The 13953-nt window shown below is 42.9% G+C and overlaps 1 protein-coding gene across 8 annotated transcripts in view; it reads left to right on the top strand.

Moving 5' to 3' along the window:
- The window catches only part of LOC109880921 (interferon regulatory factor 8), a 53704-nt gene continuing 39751 nt past the window's right edge, over positions 1-13953 (top strand). For 6 of the 8 annotated variants that reach the window (XM_031812400.1, XM_031812388.1, XM_031812412.1 and 3 more), the window contains exons 1-4: positions 2-273; positions 6588-6621; positions 7409-7491; positions 8227-8276. In XM_031812400.1, coding sequence (XP_031668260.1) covers positions 253-273; positions 6588-6621; positions 7409-7491; positions 8227-8276 — 188 coding nt within the window. In that variant the 5' untranslated portion in view covers positions 2-252. Of the gene's footprint in view, positions 274-6587; positions 6622-7408; positions 7492-8226; positions 8277-13953 lie in introns of all 8 variants that reach the window. The other 2 variants (XM_031812424.1, XM_031812418.1) reach the window with 1 other exon arrangement.

Genomic DNA, 13953 nt, shown 5'->3' with positions numbered 1-13953 from the left:
CTAGGGGGAAACCCGGAAGAGGATTATGGAGCGACGGTTATATAGAGCAGCATTATGGCGATCGTCTTGTGAAGCAATGTAGACAAAGCGGTCAAAATACACCCATGTTGTTGAACTACAGGGGAGCAAAGTGGTCTCACAAGTGACGGACCGACCATTTCGCAATCACTCGCACCCCTTCGTGTTATTGTCCAATATTTTGCGTTGTTGCATTGATACGTAAATACTTCATTTTTGTCGTCTGCGAGAGACATGGGAAATGGAATGAACAAGGTAAGGGGCCTTTGTGTTTGTTATTAATGTATCTGTTCTGTTCAATGGCTTGATTGTTATTTTGTAGCAAGGCACTTCCGCAGAGGGGCGTAAACGTTGCACATAGATATGCGCGGAATATATTATGTCATGGTATTTACATCAGTCTACATGTCTATCTGCAACACTGAACGTCCCTATAGTCCCCTGAATAAAACCAAAGGGTAGGCTACTCATCACACACTGTCACTTAATATAATAACGTGAAAACTCATACAGGTTTGGATTTAGGGTTTCAAATGGAGAAAAAGACCTAGCCCTACTATTTTGACTGTTTTAAAGCCCTTATTGTTATCTGTCAATAGTTGGGTGTTTAAATGTTTTGGATATACAGTACCAGTCAAAGTTTGTACACACGTATTCATTCAAGGGCTTTTCTTTATTTTAATAGTGAAGACACCAAAAGTATGAAATAACACATGGAATCATGTAGTAATTAAAAAAGTGTTAAACAAATCTAAATATTTTAGATGTTAGATTCTTCAAAGTAGTCACCCTTTGCCTTGATGAGAGCTTTATACACTCTTGGCATTCGCTCAATCAGCTTCATGAGGTAGTCACCTGGAATGCATTTAAATTAACAGGTGTGCCTTGTTAATTTTTGGAATTCCTTTCCTTCTAAATGCGTTTGAGCCAATCAGTTGTGTTGTGACAAGGTAGGGGTGGTATACAGAAGATAGCCCTATTTGGCAAATTACCAAGTCCATATTATGTCAGGAACAGCTTAAATAAGCAAAGAGAAATGACAATCCATCATTACTTTAAGACATGAAGGTCAGTCAATGCAGAACATTTTATAAGTGCAGTCTCAAAAACCATCAAGCCCTGTGATGAAACTGGCCCTCATGAAGACCGCCACAGGAAAGGAAGACCCAGAGTTACCTCTGCTGCAGAGGATAAGTTCATTAGAGTTACGAGCCTCAGAAATTGCAGCCCAAATAAATGGTACACAGAGTTCAAGTAACAGACACATCTCAACATCCACTGTTCAGAGGAGACTGTGTTGAATCAGGCCCTCATGGTCGAATTGCTGCAAAGAAACCACTACTCAAGGACACCAATAATAAGATACTTGCTTGGCCAAGAAACTCAAGCAATGGACATTGGACCTGTGGAAATCTTTTCCTTTGGTCTGATGAGTCCAAATTTGAGATTTTTGTTTCCAACCGCTGTGTCTTTGTGAGACAGAGTAGGTGAATGGATAAGCTCTGCATGTGTGGTTCCCACAATGAAGCATGGAGGAGGAGGTGTGATGCTGTGGGAGTGCTTTGCTGGTGTCATTGTCAGTGATTTATTTAGAAATCAAGGCACACTTAACCAGCATGGCTACCCCAGCATTCTGCAGCGATACGCCATCACATCTGGTTTACACTTAGCCCCACTATCATTTGTTTTTCAACAGGACAATGACCCAACACACCTCCAGGCTGTGTAAGGGCTATTTGACCAATAATTAGAGTGATGGAGTGCTGCATCAGATGACCTGGCCTCCACAATCACCCAACCTCAACCCAATTGGGATGAGTTGGACCTCAGAGTGAAGGAAAAGCAGCCAACAAGTACTTAGCATATGTGGGAACTCCTTCAAGACTGTTGGAAAAGCATTCCAGGTGAAGCTGGTTGAGAGAATGCCAAGAGTGTGCAAAGGGTGGCTACTTTGAAGAATCTAAAATCTAAAATATGTTTTGTTTTAACACTTTTTTTTGGTTACTACATGATTCCATATGTGTTATTACATAGTTTTGATGTCTTCACTATTATTCTACGATGTAGAAAATACACTGCTCAAAAAAATAAAGGGAACACTTAAACAACACAATGTAACTCCAAGTCAATCACACTTCTGTGAAATCAAACTGTCCACTTAGGAAGCAACACTGATTGACAATAAATTGCACATGCTGTTGTGCAAATGGAATGGAAATGGTGGAAATTATAGGCAATTATCAAGACACCCCCAATAAAGGAGTGGTTCTGCAGGGGGTGACCACAGACCACTTCTCAGTTCCTATGCTTCCTGGCTGATGTTTTGGTCACTTTTGAATGCTGGCAGTGCTTTCACTCTAGTGGTAGCATGAGACGGAGTCTACAACCCACACAAGTGGCTCAGGTAGTGCAGCTCATCCAGGATGGAACATCAATGCGAGCTGTGGCAAGAAGGTTAGCTGTGTCTGTCAGCGTAGTGTCCAGAGCATGGAGGCGCTACCAGGAGACAGGCCAGTACATCAGGAGACATGGAGGAGGCCGTAGGAGGGCAACAACCCAGCAGCAGGACCGCTACCTCCGCCCTTTGTGCAAGGAGGAGCAGGAGGAGCACTGCCAGAGCCCTGCAAAATTACCTCCAGCAGGCCACAAATGTGCATGTGTCTGCTCAAACGGTCAGAAACACTCCATGAGGGTGGTAATGAGGGCCCGACGTCCACAGGTGGGGGTTGTGCTTACAGCCCAACACCGTGCAGGACGTTTGGCATTTGCCAGAGAACACCAAGATTGGCAAATTCACCACTGGTGCCCTGTGCTCATCACAGATGAAAGCAGGTTCACAGTGAGCACAAATGACAGACGTGACAGTCTGGAGACACCGTGGAGAACGTTCTGCTGCCTGCAACATCCTCCAGCATGACCGGTTTGGAGGTGGGTCAGTCATGGTGTGGGGTGTCATTTCTTTGGGGGGCCGCACAGCCCTCCATGTGCTCGCCAGAGGTAGCCCGACTGCCATTAGGTACCGAGATGAGATCCTCAGACCCCTTGTGAGACCATATGCTTGTGCGGTTGGCCCTGGGTTCCTCCTAATGCTAGCCCTCATGTGGCTGGAGTGTGTCAGCAGTTCCTGCAAGAGGAAGGCATTGATGCTATGGACTGGCCCGCCCATTCCCCAATTGAATCCTCAATTGGATTCCCCTGAATCCAATTGAGCACATCTGGGACATCATGTCTCGCTCCATCCACCAACGCCACGTTGCACCACAGACTGTCCAAGAGTTGGCGGATGCTTTAAATCAAATCAAATTTATTTAAATAGCCCTTCGTACATCAGCTGATATCTCAAAGTGCTGTACAGAAACCCAGCCTAAAACCCCAAACAGCAAGCAATGCAGGGGTAGAAGCACGGTGGCTAGGAAAAACTCCCTAGAAAGGCCAAAACCTAGGAAGAAACCTAGAGAGGAACCAGGCTATGTGGGGTGGCCAGTCCTCTTCTGGCTGTGCCGGGTGGAGATTATAACAGAACATGGCCAAGATGTCCAAATGTTCATAAATGACCAGCATGGTCGTATAATAATAAGGCAGAACAGTTGAAACTGGAGCAGCAGCACGGTCAGATGGACTGGGGACAGCAAGGAGTCATCATGTCAGGTAGTCCTGGGGCATGGTCCTAGGGCTCAGGCCCTCTGAGAGAGAGAGAGAGAGAGAGAAGGAGAGAATTAGAGAACACACACTTAGATTCACACAGGACACCGAATAGGACAGGAGAAGTACTCCAGATATAACATACTGACCCTAGCCCCCCGACACATAAACTACTGCAGCATAAATACTGGAGGCTGAGACAGGAGGGGTCAGGAGACACTGTGGCCCCATCCGAGGACACCCCCGGACAGGGCCAAACAGGAAGGATATAACCCCACCCACTTTGCCAAAGCACAGCCCCCACACCACTAGAGGGATATCTTCAACCACCAACGTACCATCCTGAGACAAGGCTGAGTATAGCCCACAAAGATCTCTGCCATGGCACAACCCAAGGGGGAGCGCCAACCCAGACAGGATGACCACATCAGTGAATCAACCCACTCAGGTGACGCACCCCTTCCAGGGACGGCATGAGAGAGCCCCAGTAAGCCAGTGACTCAGCCCCTGTAATAGGGTTAGAGGCAGAGAATCCCAGTGGAAAGAGGGGAACCGGCCAGGCAGAGACAGCAAGGGCGGTTCGTTGCTCCAGAGCCTTTCTGTTCACCTTCCCACTCCTGGGCCAGACTACACTCAATCATATGACCCACTGAAGAGATGAGTCTTCAGTAATGACTTAAAGGTTGAGACCGAGTTTGCGTCTCTGACATGGGTAGGCAGACCGTTCCATAAAAATTGAGCTCTATAGGAGAAAGCCCTGCCTCCAGCTGTTTGCTTAGAAATTCTAGGGACAATTAGGAGGCCTGCGTCTTGTGACCGTAGCGTACGTGTAGGAATGTACGGCAGGACCAAATCAGAGAGATAGGTAGGAGCAAGCCCATGTAATGCTTTGTAGGTTAGCAGTAAAACCTTGAAATCAGCCCTTGCTTTGACAGGAAGCCAGTGTAGAGAGGCTAGCACTGGAGTAATATGATCACATTTTTTGGTTCTAGTCAGGATTCTAGCAGCCGTATTTAGCACCAACTGAAGTTTATTTAGTGCTTTACCCGGGTAGCCGGAAAGTAGAGCATTGCAGTAGTCTAACCTAGAAGTGACAAAAGCATGGATTAATTTTTCTGCATCATTTTTGGACAGAAAGTTTCTGATTTTTGCAATGTTACGTAGATGGAAAAAAGCTGTCCTTGAAATGGTCTTGATATGTTCTTCAAAAGAGAGATCAGGGTCCAGAGTAACGCCGAGGTCCTTCACAGTTTTATTTGAGACGACTGTACAACCATTAAGATTAATTATCAGATTCAACAGAAGATCTCTTTGTTTCTTGGGACCTAGAACAAGCATCTCTAAAAAGTTTAAAAGTAGAAAGTTTGCAGCCATCCACTTCCTTATGTCTGAAACACATGCTGCTAGGAAGGGCAATTTTGGGGCTTCACCATGTTTCATTGAAATGTACAGCTGTGTGTCATCCGCATAGCAGTGAAAGTTAACATTATGTTTTCGAATAACATCCCCAAGAGGTAAAATATATAGTGAAAACAATAGTGGTCCTAAAACGGAACCTTGAGGAACACTGAAATTTACAGTTGATTTGTCAGAGGACAAACCATTCACAGAGACAAACTGATATCTTTCCGACAGATAAGATCTAAACCAGGCCAGAACTTGTCCGTGTAGACCAATTTGGGTTTCCAATCTCTCCAAAAGAATGTGGTGATCGATGGTATCAAAAGCAGCACTAAGGTCTAGGAGCACGAGGACCGATGCAGAGCCTCGGTCCGATGCCATTAAAATGTCATTTACCACCTTCACAAGTGCCGTCTCAGTGTTATGATGGGGTCTAAAACCAGACTGAAGCATTTCGTATACATTGTTTGTCTTCAGGAAGGCAGTAAGTTGCTGCGCAATAGCTTTTTCAAAAAATGTTGAGAGGAATGGAAGATTCGATATAGGCCGATATTTTTTTATATTTTCTGGGTCAAGGTTTGGCTTTTTTTTAGTCCAGGTCTTGGAGGAGATCCCTCAGGAGACCATCCGCCACCTCATCAGGAGCATGCCCATGCGTTGTAGAGAGGTCATACAGACACGTGGAGGCCACACACACTACTGAGCCTCATTTTGACTTGTTTTAAGGACATTACATCAAAGTTGGATCAGCCTGTAGTGTGGTTTTCCACTTTAATTTTGAGTGTGACTCCAAATCCAGACATCCATGGGTTGATAAATTTGATTTCCATGGATAATTTTTGTGTGATTTTGTTGTCAGCACATTCATCTATGTAAAGAAAAAAGTATTTAATAAGAATATTTCATTTATTCAGATCTAGGATGTGTTATTTTAGTGTTCCCTTTATTTATTTGAGCATCGTAGTACAAATTTAGAAAAATTCTGGAATGAGTAGGTGTGTCCAAACTTTTGACTGGTACTGTATATATTACACGTGTTCGTGTCCCATTAACGGTGATGGGAGTGTCCAGAAGCACCTCTTGGCACCACTGTAATTCCACCCTGACTGAAGCTCTAAGCTCTTCTGAATTTCAGAGGACACTAACATCATAGGCAGGCATATAATTTTTATTTTGACGTCTTAAATAATGCAGGAGTCTTGTAATGTCTAGATGAGATCATGATCGGATCGCTACATCTTTATTGCACAGCTTTGTGTCAACATGGCCTTAACCATCAGAGTTGGTTCAGTGCTCCTCACTCCCAGTCATGCCAGGCAATACTATTTATTACATACCCTATGAGGCTTGATTTAGCCATGAGAATGGTTCCTGTTTGTTTTCTCAATTGGGAAAATACTGTTTGACCAAACTGGACACCTGAATATGTCCTACGACCATAGATAAGGAGCATCACTAAGGTTAAGGCCATGCTCAAATTGTGAATATCTAACTAGTGAAATGTCTCTTTGTTTTCCTATTTGCAGGTTGTTGATGGGCTCTACCTGGGAAATATCAGAGGTGAGAACAGGATTCTGTTGAAATCCATTCAGTTGTTTTATATGTTGCACAGTCAGGCATCCCACCCAAGAGACAACACTCACTAATTCCCTAGGTGAGGCACCAGCAGCAGCTTGCTTGAATCCAGGGAAGCTTTCAAAGAGACTCTGGCATTTTCTTCTGTTATTGATGCACACAAGCTTTACTTTCTCTGTCCTTCTGTTGTTATAATGTTGTTGATATGTTACCTGTAAGGTACGGTCAAATCTTACAAGGGAAGAGATAACAAGAATATCTAGTGAGTGGAGTATTGTTATGTATAGATCAAAATAGAGTATCAGAAGGTTATACGTGTACTGTAGCTCAATGGACTAAGGCATGGCCTGAATTAAGGCTGCTGCATGCATCATACTGTATCCATCAGTAGAATATGGCACATTTACTCCCTCTGGTAGTGTTGGTGATTTATCTGCTCCTCAGCCAAGGGGGTTTCTGCCCTACCAGCTTAATGTGACATAAACCCTGCTATAATTTTAGCCATACTGATGATTGCTTCACTAGATGGTCCAAGTACTGCTCACACACTGAAAATAGCTTTAAGTGTCAAGGCCAAATGATTGCTACCCAAATTACAGCCACACAGTTACAGATGCTGCTTCTGGGCAAGCCACTCCTGGGTTTTAAACACTTCAAATGATGCATTTCCTCTCTCTTCTTATGGCATTGCTTTGTCTACTGAGGGTCTCATAGAAATTCACTGAGAAGAATCACTGATCGACATTTTCTCCCTCCCTTCGTCTTTTGCCAGACTCGGAGAACAGAGAAAGTTTGTCCCAGAACAACATCACCCACATCCTGTCTGTGTATAACAATGCTAAACCCGTGCTGGAGGTGAGTGGAGCAGGCAGCCATAGTTTCACAGACAGACTGAATACATTGTTGTGTATTGAGTCAGGCTGGAGTAGGCTTCATTCTGGTTTAGTTGGTCAAGAACTGAAATGGGATTTCATGACCATTGACCATAACCTTGAATAACATGTCTTACATGAGTCAAACTCAGTCAGTGAATATGGGATGTTGTCTCAAATTCTATAGAGACGTCTAATAACTTTTTGGGTCAGTGTTCAGTTCCTTGATTTGATTCATGGGAATTGTGTAGTGTAATGAAATCCGTATGACGTAATTTTGTAGAAGTGGAAAACAGAGATTTTGTAGTACATAGTTGAAGCCTGCTGGGGGTAGTGGTGTCTCAGTTTAATACATACCAGTGACATTGGGCTGAACAACTTCAGACAAAGCTTTAACTGTTCAATAAAGCACTTCACTCTTGAAGCATCATATTTGAGTTTTATTTGACCTATGTGGTTCATTTATAATAATCAGTTGAGTATGTGTATGTCTTTACTTGACTCGTCCAACAACAATGTGCAGTTGATGACCACACACCTTACCTACTAATTACTGTTTCAAACAATATCAAAAATTACGAGAATGCGATTTGGCAGAAAGTGAATGATATACCGCTGATAAACTGTACTGTGACCACATGTAGATGGTATATGTTGTGTGCAGAACAAAACTGACCCTCGTGTTGTGTTTGTACTCCTATCTGTTTACTTCTCACAGGACATGACCTACCTGTGTATCCACGCAGCTGATGTGTCTAGCCAGAACCTGTGAGTTAACACACACACCATTCATTGTCAAACAAATCCACCAACACAAGCCACTCCGCCGTGTACCACCGTCAGAGGTCCCTCTTTTCTTCCTGTGAACAAGACATGACATTGTTTCAACAACATCAGTTGAACATAACTCTTCAGTCTGTGTCTCCAGGGTGACACGCAGGCAGGAAAAGTAGATTTGTCACTTTGTCTTTGAAACGACTGAAATAAGCCTGGAAGTCTTTTAAAGGTTCATACAGTATGTATCAGGTAGAGATAAACAAGGTACCTACATTATCAAGTCAGAGACCAAAACAGTAAAAAAATACACTAAGACCTGATAATCTAAAGGACTCTGAGAGAAAGACATCTGTTTGACTTGTCTGGCTTTGCTTTCAGAGCAGGAAAGAGTGTGGAGATGGTGCAGTATTTTAAATGGCTGTAGTTTTATATAGACCCCATCACCACTGTGTGAAATGAGCTAGATAGACTGCTGCTTCACGTGTGTTATCAAGTCCCCCTCTGTCATTATAGCAGCAGACCAAAACATTTACTTCTCTGTCTCTAAGCTGCTCTCATGTTTGGTGGGTCGCCATTGGCATACTACCATTTAGTATAAATACTGTTATAAAAGAAGTTGCAGAAATGTAACAGTTGAAAATAAATAATCAGGGGTTGGAACCGTAATCATTTCGTTCTGAACAGAACCACTATTTTCTTTGTTCCATTCCACTGTTCCGACCAGCAAAATAAAGTTCTGAACCGGTTCGAATCCCCAAAAAGTACCAGTTTATATCGTTCCTTTCTGTTTCTTTTTTAACCTGTGAAATCTTCTGTTTTTTTACATTTTGCTCATTAAATTACTTCACCAATCAGTACATATAGAGCAAGCAAGCTAGTTGTATACATGCATGATGGACAGACAAGTGTGGCCTATTGCGCAAGATGTGACTGAAATGTTACGAGTGGGGAGAGAACGAGAGTGGGTTAAGGAGCAGGCTTGAAGCACTAGGCATCTTGTTATTGTATGAATTAGGTCCACAGAGTTATACAGTAACTAGGCCTATAATATTCTTAACTAGCATTGAAAAAGTTTATACATTTTTCTTTAGTTTGGAAGTATGCTTGGGATCATTGTCCATTTGGAAGAACCATTTGCAACCAAGCTTTAACTTCCTGACTGATGTCTTGAGATTTTGCTTCAATATATCCACATCATTTCCCTTCCTCCAGGGAAGGGAAATGCACCAGTCCCTCCTGCAGCAAAGCAACATGATCCTGCCACCCCTGTGCTTCACGGTTGGGATGGTGGGATGGTGTTCTTTGGCTTGCAAGCCTCCCCCTTATTCCTCCAAACATAACAATGGTCATTATGGCCAAACAGTTCTATTTTTGATTCAGCAGACCAGAGGACATTTCTCCAAAAAGTACGATCTTTGTCCCCATGTGCAGTTGCAAACCGTAGTCTGGCGGTTTTGTGGCGGTTTTGGAGCAGTGGCTTCTTCCTTGCTGAGCGGCCTTTCAGGTTATGTCAATATAGGACTCGTTTTCCTGTGGATATACACTTTTGTACCTGTTTCCTCCAGCATCTTCACAAGGTCCTTTGCTGTTGTTCTGGGATTGATTTGTACTTTTCGCACCAAAGTACATTCATCTCTAGGAGACAGAACACGTCTCCTTCCTGAGCAGTATGGCGGCTGCGTGGTCCCATGGTGTTTATACTTAAGTGTTTGTACAGATGAACGTGGTACCTTCAGGTGTTTGGAAATTGCTCCCAAGGATGAAACAGACCTGTGGAGGTCTACAATTTTTTTTCTGGGGTCTTGACTGATTTCTTTTGATTTTCCCATGATGTCAAGCAAAGAAAGGCACTGAGTTTGAAGGTAGGCCTTGAAATACATCCACATGTACACCTCTATTTGACTCAAATTATATCAATTAGCCTATCAGAAGCTTCTAAAGCCATGACATTATTTTCTGGAATTTTCCAAGCTGTTAAAAGGCACAGTCAACTTAGTGTATGTGAACTTCTGACCCAGTGGAATTGTGATAGAGTGAATTATAAGTGAAATAATCTGACTGTAAACAGTTGTTGGAAAAATTACCTGTGTCATGCACATAGATGTCCTAACCGACATGCCAAAACTATAGTTTGGTAACAAGAAATTTGTGGAGTGGTTGAAAAATGAGTTTTATTGACTCCAACCTAAGTGTATGTAAACGTCCGACTTCAACTGTATGTCTGGATTTGATTAGAGCTTTGATTGGCATGAAAATTCAAGCCTGAATCCACCTGAGTCTGATGAGCCATACATTAAAGACATTTTATGAGCCTAAGCCCAAAAAAGCACAAATGATTGTGTCATTTTCCAATACATAGCCACACATTACGCTGGCCACGCACCACTTTTAGAGATCCTATAAAAGAGAGAGCTACTTCCCTGGTACCAATGACCTGCACCATATGTTGAGTTTGTTCTGTGTCCATGTTAATTACGGCTCATTGCATTAGTATTGTAGAACGCTGTGTAGCGCAGTAAGTATAACTACCAGGGTGGAAATCCTACCCTGCTTTTCATACCTGGACAGAAACACCCTGTCTGCCAGTCAGCCATAAAAAGACAGACACTAGGTGTTAAAGACATGCTCCGTAACTTTGGCGACTAGTAAGTATTTTTTTTAACCTCCCGTAAGCAGAGCATAACTCAGTCAGTCTGTCAATCACTTGTCTTCTCAGAGGAAAATAAGAAGGAGAGAGATGATGATGAGGGTGGTTGGAGGTTGCGGATGAGGGGAGGAGGGGATGTTGTTGGGGGGCCTCTGACCCCCCTGTCGCAACCAACTGGTCTGCAGGCAGCAGGAAGGAAGCCTTGCTGTGACATCCTGCTGTGCCTCGGTCACCAGGCCTATTATAGTCCCTCTCTGTCACAATCCCTAGGCTGGGAAAACAGGGCTAACGGTCTCCCTACTGGTTTCAACACGTCCCCCTGTTCCCCGCTTTTAGAGACCAGGCCAAGGACTGACATGGCTAGGGGCCCTAGGGGCTAGGACTGGGGGCCTCTCTCCTGATGAGTCTCTGAGAGTATGTCATTATTGTGGTAGGATGCTGACCTGACCCCCACTTCATGTTGTTTTATTAAAAACTCAAGAAACAAGAATTAGAATTAGATTCAGGTGGACATGTCCTATATCTTCAGTTACCAGATATCACAAACTAAAGCACTACAGAGTCTTTGTTTGGATTCAACCATACAGTTTGCCACTGTCCTTCATTTGTGATTATAATATGGGTGGTTGAATGCTAATCAGCCCTGAATGCTGATTGGCTGACAGCCGTGGTATATCAGATCGTATACCACGGGTTTGACACGGTATTTTTACTGCTCTAATTACGTTGGTAACCAGTTTATAATAGCAGTAAGGCACCTCAGGGGTTTGATATATGGCCAATATACCACGGCTAAGGGCTGTGTCCAGGCACTCCGTGATGGGTTGTGCGTAAGAACAGCCCTTAGCCATGGAATAGTGGCTATATACCACTCCTCCTCGTGGCTTATTGCATAAATATACACTGAGTATACCAAACACCCCTCCCCTCCCTCATTGCAGTTCTTGACACAAACTGGTGCGCCTGGCACCTACAACCATATCTGTTTCAAAGGTGCTGAAATATTTTGTCTTGCCTATTCACTCTCTGAATGGCACACATACACAATCCATGTCTCAAGGCTTAAGAATTTTTCTTTAGCCTGTCTCCGCCCGTTCATCTACACTGATTGAAACGGATTTAATAAGGGTTCATAGCTTTCACCTGGATTCACCGGGGCAGTCTGTCATGGAAAGAGCAGGTGTTCTTAATGTTTTGTATACTCAGTGTAAGATCCTAATTGTTTTTGTTTTCATTTGGAGTTCAGCCTCTCAAAACACAAAACAATCACCACATAATACATTTCTGCACATTTAACAAGATAGCCGGAAACCTCTGGACCAGAAATAATTTGAAAAGTGCTGAGGAGACTTCCTTCAGCAAGAGTTTGACTCCAAATGAGAAGGAGGGAACGTGCAATCCATCTATTTTAGCCCCTGGCTGTTGAGTTGGTTGGGTAACCAAGCAGCCTTTGCTGTTATAGGACAATGCTCCCCACCATATGACTCTCCTATTGCGCAACTCTTCACTACTATTTCCTAATAGTGTTTGGAGTGGTAGTCATCCACCAACACCAAAAAACAGTTTAGGGTAGACTGAAGGAGAATGTTAGTTGGGGTATATGCTGTATTGATCTACATTACAGTTTAGGGTAGACAGGAAGGAGAATGTTAATTGGGGTATATACTGTATTGATCTACATTACAGTTTAGGGTAGACAGGAAGGATACTGTTAATTGGGGTATATACTGTATTGATCTACATTACAGTTTAGGGTAGACAGGAAGGAGAATGTTAATTGGGCTATATGCTGTATTGATCTACATTACAGTTTAGGGTAGACAGGAAGGATACGGTTAATTGGGGTATATACTGTATTGATCTACATTAGTTTAGGGTAGACAGGAAGGAGAATGTTAATTGGGGTATATGCTGTATTGATCTACATTACAGTTTAGGGTAGACAGGAAGGAGAATGTTAATTGGGGTATATGCTGTATTGATCTACATTACAGTTTAGGGTAGACAGGAAGGATACTGTTAATTGGGGTATATACTGTATTGATCTACATTACAGTTTAGGGTAGACAGGAAGGAGAATGTTAATTGGGCTATATGCTGTATTGATCTACATTACAGTTTAGGGTAGACAGGAAGGATACTGTTAATTGGGGTATATACTGTATTGATCTACATTAGTTTAGGGTAGACAGGAAGGAGAATGTTAATTGGGGTATATGCTGTATTGATCTACATTACAGTTTAGGGTAGGCAGGAAGGAGAATGTTTGTTGGGGTATATGCTGTATTGATCTACATTACAGTTTAGGGTAGACAGGAAGGAGAATGTTTGTTGGGGTATATGCTGTATTGATCTACATGAAAAGATGATCTCTAAAGATGGAATGATAGTGGTTGTAAAGTCTGGAAGGGGAAGCAGTATAGGAGTCCCCTATACTCTCATTACCTCACAGTCCTACAAAGGTGCATGAATTGACAAACCAACGGGTTGTGTGAGAGAGATTAAGACTTTCTTGGATGACAATGTAAGTTGAAAAGAAAATAGTTCTAGGTTCTCCTGGTAGCGTCCAGTGGAGAGTTCTACTAAACAAGACAAGATCACTTCCACCACCATCTCGAGAGAAAGCTACCCATCCCTTCCCCCTCCATAACATCGTTATGCATCTTTCCCTACTAGCACTGACTTTGCTGATAACCACTTTGTTCAGGGAAATGTATTGATATGATTGTGATGTGTTGTTGTCTCACCTACAGTAGCTATCTTAAGATGAATGCACTAATGTAAGTCACTCTGGATAAGACCGTCTGCTAAATGACTAGACTGTAAAATATGTCCTGGGACTTCCCAGTGGTATGATGTTTGGACACAGATACTTGGGTATAAGACAGGACAGGTATCTATCTGGACATCATGACTAAGATGAAACGGATTGAAGGAACTTGTGCTGTGCAGAGATGGGGGTCCAGATGACTTTTACACCTTAGTTTCACTTCTTCCTGTTCTTTCTCATATCCCATAAAA

This window comes from Oncorhynchus kisutch, linkage group LG3, assembly GCF_002021735.2.
Source record: "Oncorhynchus kisutch isolate 150728-3 linkage group LG3, Okis_V2, whole genome shotgun sequence".
NCBI lineage: Eukaryota > Metazoa > Chordata > Actinopteri > Salmoniformes > Salmonidae > Oncorhynchus > Oncorhynchus kisutch.
This window is presented reverse-complemented; position numbering and strand designations above follow the sequence as displayed.